Genomic DNA, 18,274 nt, shown 5'->3' on the forward strand with positions numbered 1-18,274 from the left:
AAGAAGGCAGCAGGAAAAGCTGAGGGAGCTGTGGCTCCATCATTCCCACAGCCTGGGAAGGGATTCAGGGACAGGGTTGGAGCCTCCTGGGCACCGAAGGGAGCCCCAGATCCCAGCTCAGCTTCCCAGATCAGGGAAGAGCTGAACATCCCCCAAGGAATTCTGGGGGGTTTTGTTGGTTTTTTAAAATAAAATTTTCAAAACCTGCTCAAAGGCAAGCACTACTCCTGGGGCATTACAGGGTGGGAACCTCAGCCACAGGTTTTCCTTGGAATTAGGGAAGAGCCTCAGAGCCCTGGAGTTAATTTGGGAGCTTGAACTTGGAGTCAGTGCAGCTCTTGAGTTGGGGTTAATCCAGTTTATCCTGAGGTGCAGGAGGAAGGGGATTTTGTGTCCTTGCAGCATCTGTGGGACCTGGCAGCATTAATTGAGATTAATTGTTCTGGCTGATTAGCCCAAATCACTCTGGGAGATTTACAAAACACTTGGAAACCTTCTCTGGGTGGATTTTGTGTGTTTGCTTTCCTTCTAGTCTGTGTTTTGGATAAAAGAGTTGGTTTGCATGGCCACCAAACCCAGGAAGAGCCACAGAGAGCTCCCAGGCCAGGGGGGAAGGGCTGGTTCTTGATCATAAAAAATAAATTTTTTGATCCCATGGGTGCAGATTCCCTGGGTTTATCTGAGGATTAGGATAAGGCTTCTTAAACCTGCAGGTCCTCAACCCCAGATCAGCTTTTCCTGGGATGAGCAGGATCAGGGAGCTCCTGGGATCTTCAGGGCTGGGAAATGTCCTGGCGTGATGGGAATGTGAGAGGGACAGAGGAGCAGAGGGAGAGGGAGGTGACAGTGGCACCACCACAGGCTCTGCTGGCCCTGAGAACTCCAGAAATTAAACTAGAACCTCAGCTAAAACTCTGGGGACAGAAGGGCTTCAAAGGAAAGAGCTTTCCTTGAATCTCTGAGTTTGGAGGCTCCCAGCCAGGAATTCCTCCTCAGTATCCCACCCATCCCTGCCCTCTGGCAGTGGGAGCCATTCCCTGTGCCCTGTCCCTCCATCCTTGTCCCCAGTCCCTCTGCAGCTCTCCTGGAGCCCCTTCAGGCCCTGCAAGGGGCTCTGAGCTCTCCCTGGAGCTTCTCCTCTCCAGGTGAGCCCCCCAGCTCTCCCAGAGCCCAGCTGTGCTCCCAGTGAACATTCCCTGGCTCCAGAGGGGCTCCAGCCCTCGGATCAGCTCCACATGGACTCTCCACTCCCTTGGTTTTCAGGGGTGTCAGGATAACCAACCTGAAATTCCATTTCTTTGAATCTCCTGGGAAAGTTTTGGCTTGGATAACAACTCCAGGAATAAAAAAATCCTCCCTTTGGACTTCCTGGCAGCCTCCCCACCCTCCCAGCCAGGAATTCCTCCCCAACATGCCATCCATCCCTGCCCCTGGCAGTGGGAGCCATTCCCTGGTCCTGGTCCCTCACCCAGGGCAGACCCTGCAGCCTCAGTGTCCTTCCCCTCCAGCCCTGCCTGCTCAGAGCCACCCCAGGACTGTCCTGGTGCTCTCCAGGGCAGGGAATTCCAGCAGCCAGAGCTGTTCCCATGGAATTCCCACCACTGGAGCTGGAGCATCCCCTCTGCAGCTCCCCGGGGGTGTGGGGCAGGAGGTGGGAGAGCTGCCCTGGGACCCCAGCAGGGATCCTGTCCTACTTGAGATGGAGACAGTATAAAGCCACACACTCAATGTTCAGAAGGCCTCAAACTGTTTTTATTATAGCCTGCATGCTTTCTGTACATTCTTACAGAAGTCATCAGTTTACACTTTATTCATTGGTCACCAAAGTGCTCATTGGAATAGGCAGTGCAGGTTTCTCTTATTTCTCCTTTCTTTCTTGGTTTATATGTCAAGAACCTTGGTAGGAAATTCTTTCAGGAGTGAAAATGGATCCTCTTCTCAACCTTCTCTCTGGCTCACAGAAGTCACGGCAAAACCTCTTCCACAGTTGGTGTGCACTCTGGCTGCAGCCCCCAGGGTGCCCCAGATTAAATCTCACACGGTGTCATGGTAGAGATGGAGACAGCACAAAGCAACACACTCCACTTCCAGAAGGCTTCAAACTGCTTTTATTATGGCATGCATGTTTTTATAATTCTTACACAACTCATAAATTTACACTTTACTCATTGGTTACCAAAGTGCTCATTGGAATAGGCAGTTCAGGTTTCTCTTATTTCTCCTGCTTTCTTTCTTGGTCAACGGCCTTGGTAGGAAATTCTTCCAGGGGCAAACATGGATCCTCTTCTCAAACTTCTCTCTGGCTCACAAAAGTTGCTGTAAAACCTCTTCCACAGGATCCGACCCCATGGAATGCTGTGGGCACTCCTGCACTCCCGGGGGAGTCCTGGAAGTCCTGGAATGCCAAGAGGAGCAGGGACATCCCTGCCATGGTCACACCTCCCACACTCTGGGAGTCCTCACAGAGGGGAGGGAGCTGAATCCTGCTGGAATGAGGAAAAGGAATTCCAGAATTCCTCACTGGGGAATGAGGAGAAGGAGTTCCAGAATTCCTCACTTGGGAATGAGGAGAGTTTCAGAATTCCTCACTGGGGAATGAGGAGAAGGAATTCCAGAATTCCTCACTTGGGACTGAGGAGAGTTTCAGAATTCCTCACTGGGGAATGAGGAGAAGGAGTTCCAGAATTCCACACTCCATCTGTGTCACCACTGCCTCCCAGGCTGGGATGGCCTCCAAGGATCTGCTCACAGTTCCAATCCTGGGATCTCCAAGGATCACAATTCCAGCCCTGGGAATGTCCCGGCTGGACAGGGCTTGGAGCAGCCTGGGACAGTGGGAGGTGACCCTGCCATGGCAGGGGTGGAATGGGATGAGTTTTAAGGTCTCTCCTGTGGGAAATGGATTTGTAGGGAATTCTCCAAGCCTGGCAGAAGGCTCACACAGTGAGCATCTGTGTGCAAACCTGGAGAGAAGAAATGCTGACTTAGAAATGCCATGGAACAGGACAGACATTGCTGAGAGAGAAATGGAACTAGAAACAAGTTTCAAAGGATGGCCTTGCAAATAACACAAGATACTTTGGAGAAACAGAACTGTGAAAGATGCATTGTAGTAGGAGCCACAAGGGGTAATTTGAGATGATTGGCATTAAGGCATTTACAGCATGATGTGGCTAAAGCTGATAGGCCAAGAAACACTTACAGTGTTTTGTAATTAGGAAATAGTTGGCTTCTGATTGTGATGGCATGAATTATAACATCTGTATTGTCTCACCCTTCACATGAGACTGAAAACGGAATAAAAGTTTTCTAAATGCCTCTCAGCTACCCCGTGTCTGGGTCAGGAAAGGGCTTTATCTGACACCTCTGTCCCAAACCCTTCCATGATTCCCTGGTTCTTTGCTGCCTTTCCAAAGTTCCCTTCCCAAATGCTGGAGCCATCACAGGAAAATGAAAAATAATTCCCTGTGCTTGAGCATCTACATCTGAAGTGTCAGGAGGAACACTTTTCTGATGGGAATATCTTTTCTATGATGGGAATATGTATTCTATGATGGGAATATATTCTTATAATGGGAATATATTCTCTGTGATGGAAATACCTTTTCTATGGACTGCAGAGGGAATTGAAGAGCCTGGAAGGTGGATCCCAGAGTTCTGGCCTGGTTATTCCAACAAATCCCTTGGAAAGGGCACAGAACCATCACTGACCACGTGGCTGTGGTCACTCAGAGTGACCCTGGTGGCCAGGCTGGCCCTGGGCTGGCTGGGGGCAGGCTGAGTTTTCCCTCATTCCCAAATATTTCATTTGGGCCTTACTGAGGGAAGGGAAGGGAAGGGAAGGGAAGGGAAGGGAAGGGAAGGGAAGGGAAGGGAAGGGAAGGGAAGGGAAGGGAAGGGAAGGGAAGGGAAGGGAAGGGAAGGGAAGGGAAGGGAAGGGAAGGGAAGGGAAGGGAAGGGAAGGGAAGGGAAGGGAAGGTTAGGTTTGCAGGGATGATTTCCAGTGGAATGGGGCTTCCTGGTGGATGTTTCTGGTGCATGTTTCCAGTGGATCTTTGCAGTGGATATGGCTGTTTCTGGTGGGTTTTCCAGTGGATGTGGCTGGCTTTACTCCATGTTTCCAGTGGCTCTTTCCAGTGGATTTTTAGTGCTTCACTCCCTGTCTGAGGACAGGGAGCTGCTTTTCCTCCAGGGAAGGCAGCAGCTGGAGTTGTCCCACTGGGAATATTTGGAGCTGTTTGTCCTTCCCATGGAGCTGACACCTCCTCCTCCATCTGTGGAATGGCTGGGAATTCCAGGGAATGGCCCCAAAGCTCCAGCCATGAAATGATTTTATAGCAGGGAGCAAACTGCAGGAGCCTCCCCCAGGGTCCCAGTGCCCAGGGGCTGGGGAGGGGCCGGAATCTGTGCCTGAGGAGCCTGGGTGGCCAGGACAGCCCAGCTCCAGAGCGTTTCCCAGTCCCTTTGGATTTGGGATGCTGCTGGATGGGTGTAAGACATGTGGGAGATGCTCAGTCCCTATTTTCTGCAGGATTCCCATGGTGCAGGATATCCCTGCACAGCTGAAGGGTTTGGGATTGACACGGACACTCCAGCTCCAGGTGTTTTATCTCCCCTTTTTCCTCAGGTTCTGTGGCAGTGCAGGGGATGGGCACTGAGGGGATCTGGGGGCTGCTCTGGGACCCTCACAGGAGTTGTGGGACACTGGAATGTTGGAATGTTGTCAGTGCCAGAGCCAGAGCTGGGCACAGAGTTCAGCCGAGGGAACGCACAGGAGCTAATTAAGGGAATCAGTGGGGATGGATGGGGAGCACAGATTGTAATTAGGATCCAAATTAACCCCAGCCCAGGAGCCGTGCCTGGGGCTGGGATGGGGCAGGGCTGGAACCACCCTCACCCTCCCTGGCTCCTCTTCCTGCTCCATCTGCTGCTTCCCCAGGGCCTTTTCCAGGTGCCTGTGGCCTCGTGTGACCCAGCCAGCCCCAGGTGGGGACATCAGCCTGAGGTGTCCCAGGCCAGGCACCTCAAGCCACCCCTTTGCACATTCCGGGTGACCTCAGCTTTGTGGAGGGGCCTGGATTTTTATGGATTTTAAAATTATTTTAATATCTTTTTAATGGATTTTTATGGATTTTTAATTGATTTTAAATTGATTTTTATGGATTTTTATAAGATGAGAAACTTTTTGTTAAAGAGATCCCACTCTTCCCCCAAAATCTTCCCAAATCCCAGAAAACCAGAGGACGTGTCCTGTTCAGTGGTGATGGTGTCACCTGGTCACAGGTTGGACTCTGTGACCTTGGAGGGCTTTTCCAACCTCAGTAACTCCATGTTCAGCCAAAAAGAGCCTTGGGTTCATTTGCAGTCCCATGGGAGATGGGAATATCCAGGTGTTGTTCCCAACAACCCATAAATTCCAGTGAGCCCCAGCTCCTGTCCTGCATCCCCTTGCTCTGTGTGGAGGGAACCAGGGACTGATGAATCAAAGAGAGCAGCACTTCCCTTGGCTTGTGGACCAACAGAATTCCCAAAGATTTGGAACTTCTCCATTGGAGTTGATCCATTTGGTGCCGGAGTTTTGGGGCTGTATTTCCTATTAAACACCCACTCAAGGGAGATGAATTGGAGCTGGAGGGGGAATTTTATGGATTTATGGCAGCTCTGAGGAGTCCTCCCCATTCCCACAAATCCTGGCACCAATGGGACATTCCAGGGAGGGTCTGATGGCACAAATCAGGAGAGAATGGGAATATTCCTTAGGGAATTAAACATGGAGCCAAGGGCTCCTCTGCCAGTGTTTAAGTGGAGTTGAAGGCTGGGAACTGTGAGCCACTGGGAATGTTTGATGCCAAGCCATAAAACAGACAGATTGGAGAGAGTTGGGCATGTCCAGTGGCAAAAGCTGGATTGGGAGGGAGGGATGGATGTGTTGGGAATGCTGTGTGTTCAGAGTAGCTGTGGCAGTGCCAGCTGGACAGGCAGAAAGGGACCTGGGGGCACTGAGGGACAGCAGCTGGACATGAGCCAGCAGTGTGCCCTGAGCCAATGGCTCCTGGGTCAGGAATGGTGTGGCAGCAGGAGCAGGGAGGTCACTCTGCCCTGCACTGGCACTGCTGGGGTCACACCTCGAGTGCTGTGCCCAGCTCTGGCCCCTCAGCTTGGGAAGGACCTTGGGACACTGAGCACAGCCAGAGGGGACAGCGAGGCTGGAGAGGGGCTGGGAGCACAAACCCTGAGAGGAAGCCCTGAGGGAGCTGGGGGTGCTCCCCTGGAGAAAAGGAGACTCAGGGGTGCCCTCATCACTCTGCACAGCTCCTGAAAGGTGCCTGTGCTCAGCTGGGGCTGGGCTCTGTCTCCAGGAGCTGACAGAACCAGAGCACACAGCCTGCAGCTGTGCCAAGGGAAATACAGGTTGGATATCAGGAAAAAGTGTTTTATGGAAAGAGTGATAAAGTTCTGGAATGGCTGCCTGGGGAGGTGTGCAGTCACCATCCCTGGGTGTGTTTAACAAAGCCTGGATTGGCACTGGGTGCCAGGGTTGAGTTGAGCTGCTGGGGCTGGGTTGGACTTGATGATCTTGAAGGTCTCTTCCAACCTGGTGATTCTGTGAATTATTGGATTTGGGCTCCTCGTTTGGGAAGGACATTCCCATTGGTGCTAGGAACGGGGTTGATCTGCCTTCAGGGCTCAGTCAGGACTGCAGGCTCAGCCTGGCAGGGAAGCAGGAAGCTGCTGCAGGGGAGCCTCGGCTGCCTTCCCTGGCAGCACTGCCTGACAAATCCCAGCGGGAACCTCAGCCTTGGAAAACCCTCTCCTTGTAAACACGGCCCTGACAAGTTCCCTGGCTGTGCTTCCCTGGCTCCGCGGGGAGATCAGAGCCGGCAGGGAGGGAGGATGAGCATTCCCATGTCTGACATGGTATTCCTGACAGCACCAACAAACAGCGATTTACCCGTGCACAGGGAGCAGCTGCCAAAGCCCCTCCTCTCCAGGGGCTCCCCCTCCTACATTTTGTTCATTTTTGGATGAGCTTTGCCTTATGGTCAGGTGAAGGTGACCCAAATCCCCTTTGGAATTGATGACTCTGGGATTTTTGCATTCTCCCGGTGGTTTTGTAGGATTGGGGTGTGGATAATGCATGAAAAGGATGCCCTAAAGGCTGGGCTTGCATCCCCCTGCTGGGATTGGCCTTGGATTCCTTCTCTCTGCCCTTTGTTGGGAAAGGACATTAAATCCTTTCTGTCACTTCTAGGAGTTCCCTCCTTGCCAATGGTCAGCCCCCCTGGAAGGGGATTCCCTTGGGATCCCTCAGACCCCTGTGGGCACCTGCTGGGATTTTCTTCCCATCCTTCCATTTTAAAGAATGTCCCACTGCCTCCTGCCTGGGAGGGCTTGGGATGGAGACTGGGATGGAGACTGTGATGGAGATTGGGATGGACTGGGATGGAGACTGGGATGGAGATTGGGATGGACTGGGATGGAGATTGGGATGGACACTAGGATGGAGCCATCCCTCTATCCAGGTGCCATCAGGACAGGGCTCGGTGCCACCCCCGGTGCAGTGGGAGAGCTGGGAGCCCTGGGAAAGGATCTCTCTGGCAAAACCCGGGGAATAAAGTCTTTTCTCCTCCTAAACAGGATCTTTTCCCCATCCTCTCCTGGATATTCTTGCACAAACACATCCCAGTTTTTCATCTCCACGTTCCCCTTCTCCTGGACCCATCTTGAAAATTGCTGTGTTTTCTTTTTTTCCCACTCTGCATGAATGCCTTGGATGTGGCTTGCTGGGAAATGTCTCTCTGGGCCTTTGTGTCCCACAGTTGTGAGAAATGACTGCACAGGATTCCAATTCCCTCTTTTTCCTTGGTTTTACCTCCATCTGGCACCTCCTTCCTGCTTTACCAGCATGCTCTTGCCTGCATCTCCATCTGTATTTGGAAAAGTCATTCTCAGGCTTTCAATGAGTTCCTTTTCCCATAATTTTTCTCTGGATTGAAGGGCAGATTTCTCAGCAGGAATGGTGTTTCTGTGCATCCTGGTAGAAGCTGGAATGCCTCATTTTCCATTACTCTGGGCAGGCCTCTGGAATGCCAGCCTGGCCCTGATGGATTCACAGGCAGCAGGATTTGTTTATCCAGGGCTTTCTTGGAGCAGGTGGTGGTGGTGTCTGCTTTGTTCTGGAATCTGTTTGGGATACCCCTGAGTTTTAACTTCCCAAAATGAACATTTTCCTTGGGCTTCCCTTAGCTAAGGAGGAGCTCAGGAAGTCACTCCAAGGCAGTTCATGGATTGGACTCCATCCTCTCAAAGGCTTTTCCTAACCTAAACGATTCCATCAAATCCCATTCCACAGGTTTAGAATTATTTCCCTTTATGCCCAAGCAGGGATTTTCCAAGGAGCTGTCAAAAGCCCTGTGCTCCATCAGAGGGAACAAATTGGAATTTTTATGGACTACTCTCAGGGAACGTGTCTGGAATTTTGTTTCTGGCCCTTTTTATTGGAAGTTAAAGCATTTCCAAGAGCCAGGAGGGTTTTTTCCCCCTCAGCCACACAAATTGAGCTTAAGTCATCCTGCTCTGCTCGTGTTTGCTGCCTCCAGTGAATCCCAGCAGCTCCAGGGTTTATCCTGATGATCTGATTGTGAGTCCTTTCCTGTTGGCAGGGAGCCTGAAAACAAGAGAAGACTGGAAAAAACAATGTTGTGTTTTCCCAGAGAATGTCTCCCAGCAAAGGGGAGAGGAGCAGGAACATCCTCGGGAGGGGCTGAGGAGCAGGAGAGGGGCAGGACACAGGGGATGGCTTCTAAGAGGGCAGGAATGGATGGGATACTGGGGAGGGATCCTGGAGGAATTCCTCCCTGGAGGTTGGGAAGGGGCTGGAATGGAATTCCCAGAGCAGCTGTGGCTGCCCCTGGATCCCTGGCAGTGCCCAAGGCCAGCCTGGAGCAGCCTGGGACAGTGGGAGGTGTCCCTGCCCATGGCACTCGGTGATCCCTAAGTCCAAATCCAAACCATTCCATGACTCCATTGATCCTGGAACACCACAGTCCCGTTTATTGGGAGTTGGAATGAATGCACATGGATATCTGGACTTGGAAATAGCTTTAAATTACATTGGGAATAATTTCTTGTATCTTCTTTGGGAACACTGGGAATCCCTGTGCCTGAGAGGTCCCATGGTTGTCCTTTCCCAGTCCCCATGAGGTCTCTTTCCTTGGGATTGTGATTCCAGCCCTGCTGCCCCTGTCAGGTTCCATCTTTTCCTTGGATAAACACATCCTAACAGGAGCTTTTACAGGGAATTTTTACAGTCATATAAAACTACCCCATCAAGTTGCCTGGATTTATTTGCCTGCAGACTCCAAAATCAATCCCTGGGCTATTGTTCCCATTCCAGCCTTGTTTTTTCCCTCTGATTTTCTCCACTGCAGCTTTTTCTCTTTGCTGGATTTTAAATTCCCCTCATTAGGAATTTTTAACTTCTGCCTTCAGAGCCTATCTGGGAAAACACATCCATGGGGCTGCTTCCAGAGGCTGAGCTTCTCTTTCCAGCCTGAGCTGTTTAATCAGTCAGGAAAGTATTAAAATGGGATTTTTTTTGTTTGGATATCAAATCATTTTTAAAGGATGTATTGTTTTTCCCCTCACAAACACTTCCTATTTGAATTCAAATATTTTTTCCTTTCTCTCCCATCACACCTGCTTCCCTGGCACTTGGATTAGTCAGGATATGTCAATATTTGAGGGAATAAATCGCTGCTGGCTCCAGCTTCTGTTTGGGTTTCTGACTCATCTTGGGGTCAAATGAGCTCAGCAAATGTGGGAGAGATTCCAGAGGGACTGGAGTGGTTCTGCTCTGGCTCCCGTGCTCCAGTTGCTGGGGTTTACTGGTTCTTACTGGTTTCCAAACTGGGCTTTCTGGAGCCTTTATCCCAGGAAGTTCTGGATGCCCCCAGACTGTCACTGCAGGGCAGGGGGGGATTGGTTGGGGTTAAATCTGGGATTTCTGGGCAATTTTCCATTCCAGGGGGATCCTGAGCTGAGCCTGGGCCCTGAGAGTCACCAGCAGCAAAGGTGTGACATCTCTGCTGCCACCAGGAGCCTTGGGTTCCCACTGGGAATTCTGTGTTATCCACTGGGAATTCTGTGTTTTATCCCACTGGGAAATGCTGCGTTATCCACTGGGAAATCTGTGTTTTATCCTGCTGGGAAATCTGTGTTACCCCACTGGGAAATTCTGTGTTTTATCCCACTGGGAAATCCTGTGTTATCCACTGGGAAATCTATGTTATCCCAGTAGGAAATCTGCATTATCCTACTGAGAAATCTGTGTTATCCCACTGGGAAATCTGCATTATCCCACTGGGAAATCTGCGTTATCCCACTGGGAAACCCATGTTTACTCTTCTTGGAAACACGTCCACCCCGTTTGGAAACCTGTGTTCTTGATATGTCCATCCCACGTGGAAACCAGTGTCCCTCCCTCTTGGAAATCTATGTGCACTCCACTTGGAAATGTGTCCATTCCTCCTGGAATCAATCCTGTGTCCATCCCACGTGGAAACTCATGTTTGCTCCCCTCAGAAACGCTGTGTGCCCCCCTGGAAAAGGAGATGTTCCCTCCCTTGGAAACCCACATGTCCTGCACCTGGAACCCTGTGTCCATCTCCCTGTTCTCCCACTGGAAAATCCCTCTTCTGCCACGGGGAAACCCGTGTTCCACACATCCCTCCTGGTGCCCCATGCCCACCCTGCACACATGTCCCCCCTGCTTTGCAGTGCTGGTGGTGCCTGGAAGTTCCACCTGGGCTTTGCCAGGAGTTTCTATCAGGAATCCTCTTCAAATAAGACTGAAAATGAACAAAATTATGGAGGAAATCTTTCCTAATTTCCCCAGGTGTTTTTAACTCTTCCTATTTTCCAAGCAGTGGCAAAGGGAGGAATGAAGGGGATATTGGATTTTTAATACCAGGAGAGCATTCCCATGGCCTAAATGGGCTGAGACTCCACCCAAATCCAGGGAATTGTGTGAATTTTTAGCAGGAGCTTAAGGCCAGTGTCTGTCAGAGCTTGGACTGACTGGAATGACTCCAGGAGCTTTTGAGCTTTCCCTCCAAACAGCTTTTCCTTCCCTCTTTTACTTTCCAGAAGGAAAGCACAATGATTAAACAAATTATTAAACCTGGATGGATTTCGGTGGATATTTAGGAGGCTATTTCCGAGGCTATTTCTGTGGATATTTATCTGCATATTTATGGGGATATTTTTGTGGATATTTCCCCCTGACCTGCAGCTTGTGGCTGTTTACCATCCCTCTGCCAGTTGGGAATGGGGGTTAATTCTGTGGGAAATATCCCTAATTCCTCTCTTTTTTCCCCACAGGTGTTTACAAAATATGGGAAATGCTACATGTTTAACTCAGGAGAGGAGGGGCGGCCTCTCCTCACCACGGTGAAGGGGGGCACAGGGAATGGCCTGGAAATCATGCTGGACATCCAGCAGGACGAGTATCTGCCCATCTGGGGAGAAACCGGTAAGAGCTGCCTCTTCCTTGGGTGATTTCCTTGGAAAAACCATCCCATCCCATCCCATCCCATCCCATCCCATCCATCCATCCATCCATCTCATCCCATCCCACCCCATTCATCCATCCATCATCCATCCGTACATCCCTCTATCCATTCCTCCATCCATCATCTATCCATCATCCATCCATCCATCCATCCATCCATCCATCCATCCATCCATCCATCATCCACCCATTCCTCCATCCATCCATCCATCCATCCATCCATCCATCCATCCATCCATCCATCCATCCATCCATCCATCCATCCATCCATCCATCCATCCATCCCATCCTACTGTAATGCAATGCCACCCCACATCTGGGTATGATTGGCATCTGACTCCAAAGCTTTGTAATGCTGAATACTCGCTTTATTAAAACTATGTTATATTACATTATCCTGTACTATAACTGTACTACAAAGAATGCTAAAGAATGCTAAAAGAAAACTTGTGACTGACTCCTGACAGTCAGGACACAGCTTGGACCTGATTGGCTAATTAACATAAACAATTCCACCAGAATCCAATCAAGCAATCACCTTGGGTAAGCAATCTCCAGAACACATTCCACATGAGCACAAACAGAGGCGCAGCAAATGAGATAAGAATTGTTTTGATCATTCTTCTCTCTGCTTCTCTCACAGCTTCTCGCTGTTCAGAGGGCATGTGAATACCACCCCACCCCATCCCATCCCATCCCATCCCATCCCATCCCATCCCATCCCATCCCATCCCATCCCATCCCATCCCATCCCATCCCATCCCTAAACCAGCTCTGGGAGCAAGATCCTGCTCAGTCCAGGATGTGTCACTTTTCTCCCCGGGGTTTGTGGTGGCGCCTTGGGAGCAGCATTTTAGAGAGTGCTGGGCCTGGGTGTCCCAACCCCAAGGTTTGGAATGCCAGGCAGGAATGGCACTGCCTGTCCTGGGCAGGGGTGGCATTTGTGGATGACAGAAGTGTGGGGTCATCTTCAGAGGCTCCAGCACATCCCTATCCCCTGGAAAGGCATTTTTGGGAGGCTGTGTTCAAGGTGGACTCCAGCTGCTCTCTGGGTTTTCCTTCTCCTTGGAATTTGGGAATATTTGCTGCCCTCAGTTGTGTTTGCTGGGTTGGTGCTGTGTGGGTGGAGCAAGGACTGGGTTCCTTGGCTTTGGAGCATTTGGCGTGGATGGAATCTGTGTAGGAATGAACCTGGCTGGGCTGAGCATCTCCAGAGGAGCTGGAACCCTCTGGTCCTGGAGCAGGAGGTGCTGACCAGGAGAGCTGGGCTGTGGGATGTGCCCAGGTCCCATGGATGGGGATGCAGCTCCTGGAGTGGATGTGGGGTTGTGGGGAGCACTGTAATGAAGTGATCCTTGAATGAACCTGCTGCAGAAATGATGGGCAAGAGCACAGGGGACGGGATGGGGACAGTGCCACCAGAGCCACCCAGGCACAGCTGCCTTTAGCAGTGCCCAGCAGTGGTGGCTGCAGCTTTCTTGAACCCACAGTGACCTTTCAAACAAAGCATCCCAAAAAGCTGCTGGAAACCTTGCCAGGAGCTGTTTGTGTGGCAGGGCCCCATGGGGACATCCATCCAGGATGAATATCCTGTCCCTGGATTGATTTTGGATTCTCCTGGACCTGGGTTGTGTTGGGTTCTGTTGTCCCTGGTTGATTTTGGATTCTCCTGTCTCTGGACCTGGGCTGACATTCTGGGCTTGGATTGCACTGGGAGTTATTGAGGTCTCTTTAAACCTGGAATTGTACAGGATTCAAGGAAGAACTCCATGAACAGGGCTTTGATTTGCTGAAGGGATGAAGGAGAAGCTCCTGGGCTCATTCCCAGGACCCTTGGCCATGTTCTCTCCGGCCCAGGTAGACCTGCTTGCCCTCAGAGCTGGTGGAACTTTGATCCTTTCATCAGGAGCCTGTTCCTCTCCCTCAGCAACTGGGACAGCCTGGGATGCTCTGGGGCTCCCTGAACACCGGCAGAATCCCAAATGGGAGCTCTGGTGGTTGAGAGTGGCTGTTGCCATGGCAATGCCTCAGCTCTGCCGAGGTGAGGGAGGAGTTGATTATTTCCAAATATTTGCATAATAATTTCAGTGTGCTTGGAATTCCATCCCCTCGGTGCTGCCTCTGGGCTGGGCTCTCCAAGGGAAGGAGCTCTAGAATTCCAGCCCTGGAGCTGGGCACGGGGTGGGAAATGGATTTGTAGAGAGCTCTCAGAGCCTGACAGAAGGCCCACACAATGTGCATCCATGTACAGACTTTGACATAAAAAATACTAACTTAAAAATACCATAAAATAAGACAAACATTACTAAGGAAAAAAAAAAAAAACCAAAAAACTAAAAAAAAGTTTAAAAAATAGCCGCACAAATAAGACTAAGTACTTTAAAGAAAAAGAACTATGAAAGATACATTATAATAAAACCCACAAAAATTTTAGGTGATTAACTTTAAAACATCTACAACACAATATAACAAAAAATGAATAAACAAAAAATACATATAGTATATTATATTATACTACAGTATAGTACATATATATACACTATATATTATATATGCTATTATATTATATTATATTATATTATATTATATTATATTATATTATATTATATTTATAGTAAATTATAATTAAGAAACAATCAACTTCTAATTGTAATAGTGTAAATTATAACATCTACATTATCTCACCCTTCTCATGAGACTAAAAATAGAATACAAATTTTTAAAACACCTTTCAGTTACCCCATCTCTAACTCAAAATAAAAGTATTACCCAACAACCGTGGTGTTCAGGAACAAAGGGATGTGGGCAGAGGGAGATCCATGGGATGGTCTCCATTGTCACTGGGAGAGTGGCACAGGGAATTGTGGATCCCTGGCAGTGGCCAAGGCCAGGCTGTATTATTGTCACATTTTTTAACGAAGGGATGGGACTGTTTTTGTGCTAGGAACAATTTATTGCTCAGATAAACATCAGTCTCAGAGGCTGTGAGTGTCTCAGTTTGGAAAGCCAGGTGTCTGTAAGGAAGGCAGGACCCTCCCCTGAAATGAAAAATGTAACACCCCCTCCAAATTGCTATCAATTTGAAATTAAGGGGCTCTCAGACAAAGATATGGGAGCAGGAATAACAGTTCTTAAGTAGGGAAGAAAATAAAAAGATAAAATAAACAATGCAGTAAAACAAACCAACACTGACAGAGTCAGAACACAGCCTGACACCCTGTGGGTCAGGGTGTTGGTACAGTCCCATTGGAATTGTGGCTGCAGCCCTCCTGGAGTGTCAGATGTGGTTCTGCTGGAGCAGGGATCCTGGAGAAAGGTGGAGTCTGCCTCTGAAGATCCAGTGGAAGAGGCAGCTGTTCCTCTGGGAATGCAGTGGAAAGGCTGTTCTGCTGTCCCAGGATCTCAGATTCTATCCAGGTAGGAATGCTTGGCTCATCCCCTGGGCAGAGCATCTCCCCATGGGATGTGTAGCCAGGATTTTTCCCTCCTGAGGAGCTGAGAGCCTCAGGAAAGAAATGTAAACAATAACTATCTGCTGCTGTGGAATGCAACAGGTGTATCTGTGATTGGTGCATGTTGATTGTTTCTAATTAATGGCCAATCACAGATGCAGCTGGCTCAGACTCTCAGAGAGTCACAAGATTTTGTTATTCATTCTATTCCTGTTCTTTCTAGCCTTCTGATGATCTTTTCTCTCTTTAGATTCTTTTAGTATAGTTTTAATGTAGTATTTTAATATAATATATATCATAATATAATAAACCAGCCTTCTGAAAACATGGAGTCAAGCCTCGCACCTCCACACAGAGAGAACCAAACACGACAGGGATGATGGAATTTGGTCAGCCATGCAGGGACACTCACTGGCCATGAACAGCAGAGATCTCCTGGAGTGAGGATTGGCTGTGGGAGAGACAAAGAAAACTGCCCCATGAACAGCAGATACCTGCCCCACTCTGACAGATGGGGATGGAACACACACTGCCTTGCAGTGTGGGACAGTGAGGTTTAGAGGAGCAGGCACTCAGCCATAGCTCAGAGCAGTCACAAGTTCTTTGTTACAGGGCAATGCAGAGCTGTCTGTTCCAATGGACAGATACCACAAGGTTTATTTTGCTTTTCTGACCTGTCACCTTTACTCACTTCTGCTGCACTGTGGATACTTTTACCTGATGGATTCTGTCTCACACACAGATGCTTCTGTTACACGTCCTAAAGTCTTAGCTACTCCACACAACCACACCCTACACTATAAACCCTTCACCATCTTGCCAATGCAGTGTCTCACTTAATTAAGACATATTCTTTTTACAACTATAGAAACAGAAGTTTATTGTGCTTCTCCTTAATACCTGTGTATTGTATTTTTACATCAATCCAAACTTCTCCCAAGGCTGCAGGTCAAACCCTCCTGTGTCTGTGGAAGTTTCTGTTTTTCCAATTCCCACAAGGCTGGAGCAGCCTGGGGCAGTGGAGGATGTCCCTGCCCAGGGTTGGGGGCACTGGAGGATGCTCAAGGTCCCTTACAACCCCTAAAAATCTGTGATTCTCCAGCAGGAGGCAGGAGTAAGAGCAGTTTTATTGTATTTGCAGGGGTCCCCGTGGCAGGGAGGAATGATGAATCTGACTCCATGTTCTCAGAAGGCTAATTTATTACTTTATGATACTATATTATGTTAAAGAATACTGTACTGTACTAAAGAATACACAAAGGATACTTACTGAATGCTAAAAAGATAATAATGAAAACTCGTGACTCTTTCCAGAGTCCCAACACAGCTTGGCCCCAATTGGCCAATGGGTGAAAACAACTCACACCAGAACCCAGTGAAACGATCACCTGTGGGTAAACAATCTCCAAACACATTCCACATGAGCACAACACGGGAGAAGCAAGTGAGATAAGAAGTGTTTTCCTTTTTCTGAGGCCTCTCAGTTTCCCAGGAGAAATATCCTGGGTGAAGGGATTTTTTCAGACAATGTGAATGCCACTCAGTTTCTCAGCTGTGTCGAGGGGCTTGGCTGCTGGGAAAGCAGGAGATGAAATTCCTGAAGCAAACAATCATTGGGATTCCCATTTTTTTTTCTTTTTCAAATTCCGGCTATTCAAGTGCCCAAACTGGATCCAGAGGATGCTCCAAGATGTGCTGAGTGCACCAGGATGGGCTGAAGATTCCTTAGAGCAGCTCCTGGCCAGGCCTGAGCTTCCAACTCATCCTGGAGACCAGAGGGATTGATGGACAAAACATGAGAATGTTTTTCCATTATTTCCCTCACTGCCTACTGAGGAAATCCCCTCTGGAAATTCCAGGCTCCTGCTCCATCCCAGCTACCAAACCTGCTCCTGATGGCTGAAATATCCCTTCTTCTTGGCTCAGAAATCCAAAAGGGGCTAGAAATGAAATTGCCCCTGTTAATTAAATCCAAACAATCTTTGGATTTTAAGGAAAACATCCCTCCCAGCAATTCCACTCATCCTACATCTCCATTCCCAGGGCCAATCCCAGCCTGGAGCAGCTCCTGTAAATCCCTGGGCACATGGGAGCAGCAGCAACTGCTCCATCACAGCAGAGCCAAAATTGCTTTTCAAGCCCTGCCCTGGCTCTACCCAGCTCCAGGAGAATTCCAGAAGCCCTGGGGAGGAATTCCCAAAACCAGGAGTTCCTGAGGCTTATGACAACTCAAGGACCCAAGCCCTGAGTAACCCTTGAGCTGCTGCCCCTCCCAGGGGTTTGGTGCTGCTCAATCAAATATTAATTAATTTGTAGTGGCAGAATAATTTGGGGGCTGCTCTGGTCTCCAGGGTCTGCTGAGAGGTGGCAAACGTGGGCCAGGGAATGCTGGCTGGTTCAGGGAATTCTGGCTGATTAATTCAGGGAGTTCTGGGTAATTTAGGAATCTTGACTAATTAATTCAGGAATTCTGGTTAACTCAGGGAATTCTGGCCAATTCAGGGAATCATGGCTAATGCAGGGAATCCTGGCTAATTCAGGAATTCTGGTTAACTCAGGGAATTCTGGCCAATTCAGGGAATCATGGCTAATGCAGGGAATCCTGGCTAATTCAGGAATTCTTGTTAACTCAGGGAATCCTGGCTCTCCTCAGGAAAATGGCCAGGACATTTTAGGTGACCCCAGGCAGCCCCTAAAGGTCCCCCTGCCTTGGGTGGGCTGATCCAAGATTTTCCTATTCCATAAAAACCAATGACTTCTCCTGGCCTGAGCCCCTCTGGGTTATTCCTGCCCAGGCCCCTTTTCCTCTCTGGGCCCCTTTTATTCCCATTTTCAGAAGGATGAACAGCACTGAGCCCCTGGGTTTGGGGGATTTTCCCAGTTTTTGCTGCTGGGAATGCCCAGCCTCTCCAGGAAGCAGGATTGTCCCTGTGCAGCCCCAGCTGGGATGGCTTTTCCCAGCTGATTTTTAACCAAAACGACTTCTCTGGGAATTCCAGCCCCTCCCCACCTTCCCAACCAGGAATTCCTGCTCAATATCCCATCCATCCCTGCCTGGGAGCCATTCCCTGTGTCCTGTCCCTCCATCCCTTGTCCCCAGTCCCTTTCCAGCTCTCCTGAAGCCCCTTTAGGCCCTGGAAGTTTCCCTGGAATTTCTCTGCTCTGGAATTGTCCCCGAATTTTGTTCAGCCAAAGGCTGTGAGCACAAATCAAAGGCAGGAAAATCCTTCCAGGGCTGTGGATGCTTCAA

At 49.3% G+C, this 18,274-nt stretch overlaps 1 protein-coding gene across 4 annotated transcripts in view; it reads left to right on the plus strand.

Moving 5' to 3' along the window:
* The window catches only part of ASIC2 (acid sensing ion channel subunit 2), a 404,465-nt gene that overhangs the window by 352,371 nt on the left and 33,820 nt on the right, over window positions 1-18,274 (plus strand). For all 4 annotated transcript variants that reach the window (XR_010350827.1, XR_010350826.1, XM_064400000.1 and 1 more), the window contains exon 2: window positions 11,383-11,533. Coding sequence is in view for 2 of the 4 variants with exons in the window: in XM_064400000.1 (XP_064256070.1) it covers window positions 11,383-11,533 (151 nt within the window). In the remaining 2 variants the exon portion in view is untranslated. The remainder of the gene's footprint in view (window positions 1-11,382; window positions 11,534-18,274) is intronic.

Source organism: Passer domesticus, chromosome 27, assembly GCF_036417665.1.
Source record: "Passer domesticus isolate bPasDom1 chromosome 27, bPasDom1.hap1, whole genome shotgun sequence".
NCBI classification, from domain to species: Eukaryota; Metazoa; Chordata; class Aves; order Passeriformes; family Passeridae; genus Passer; species Passer domesticus.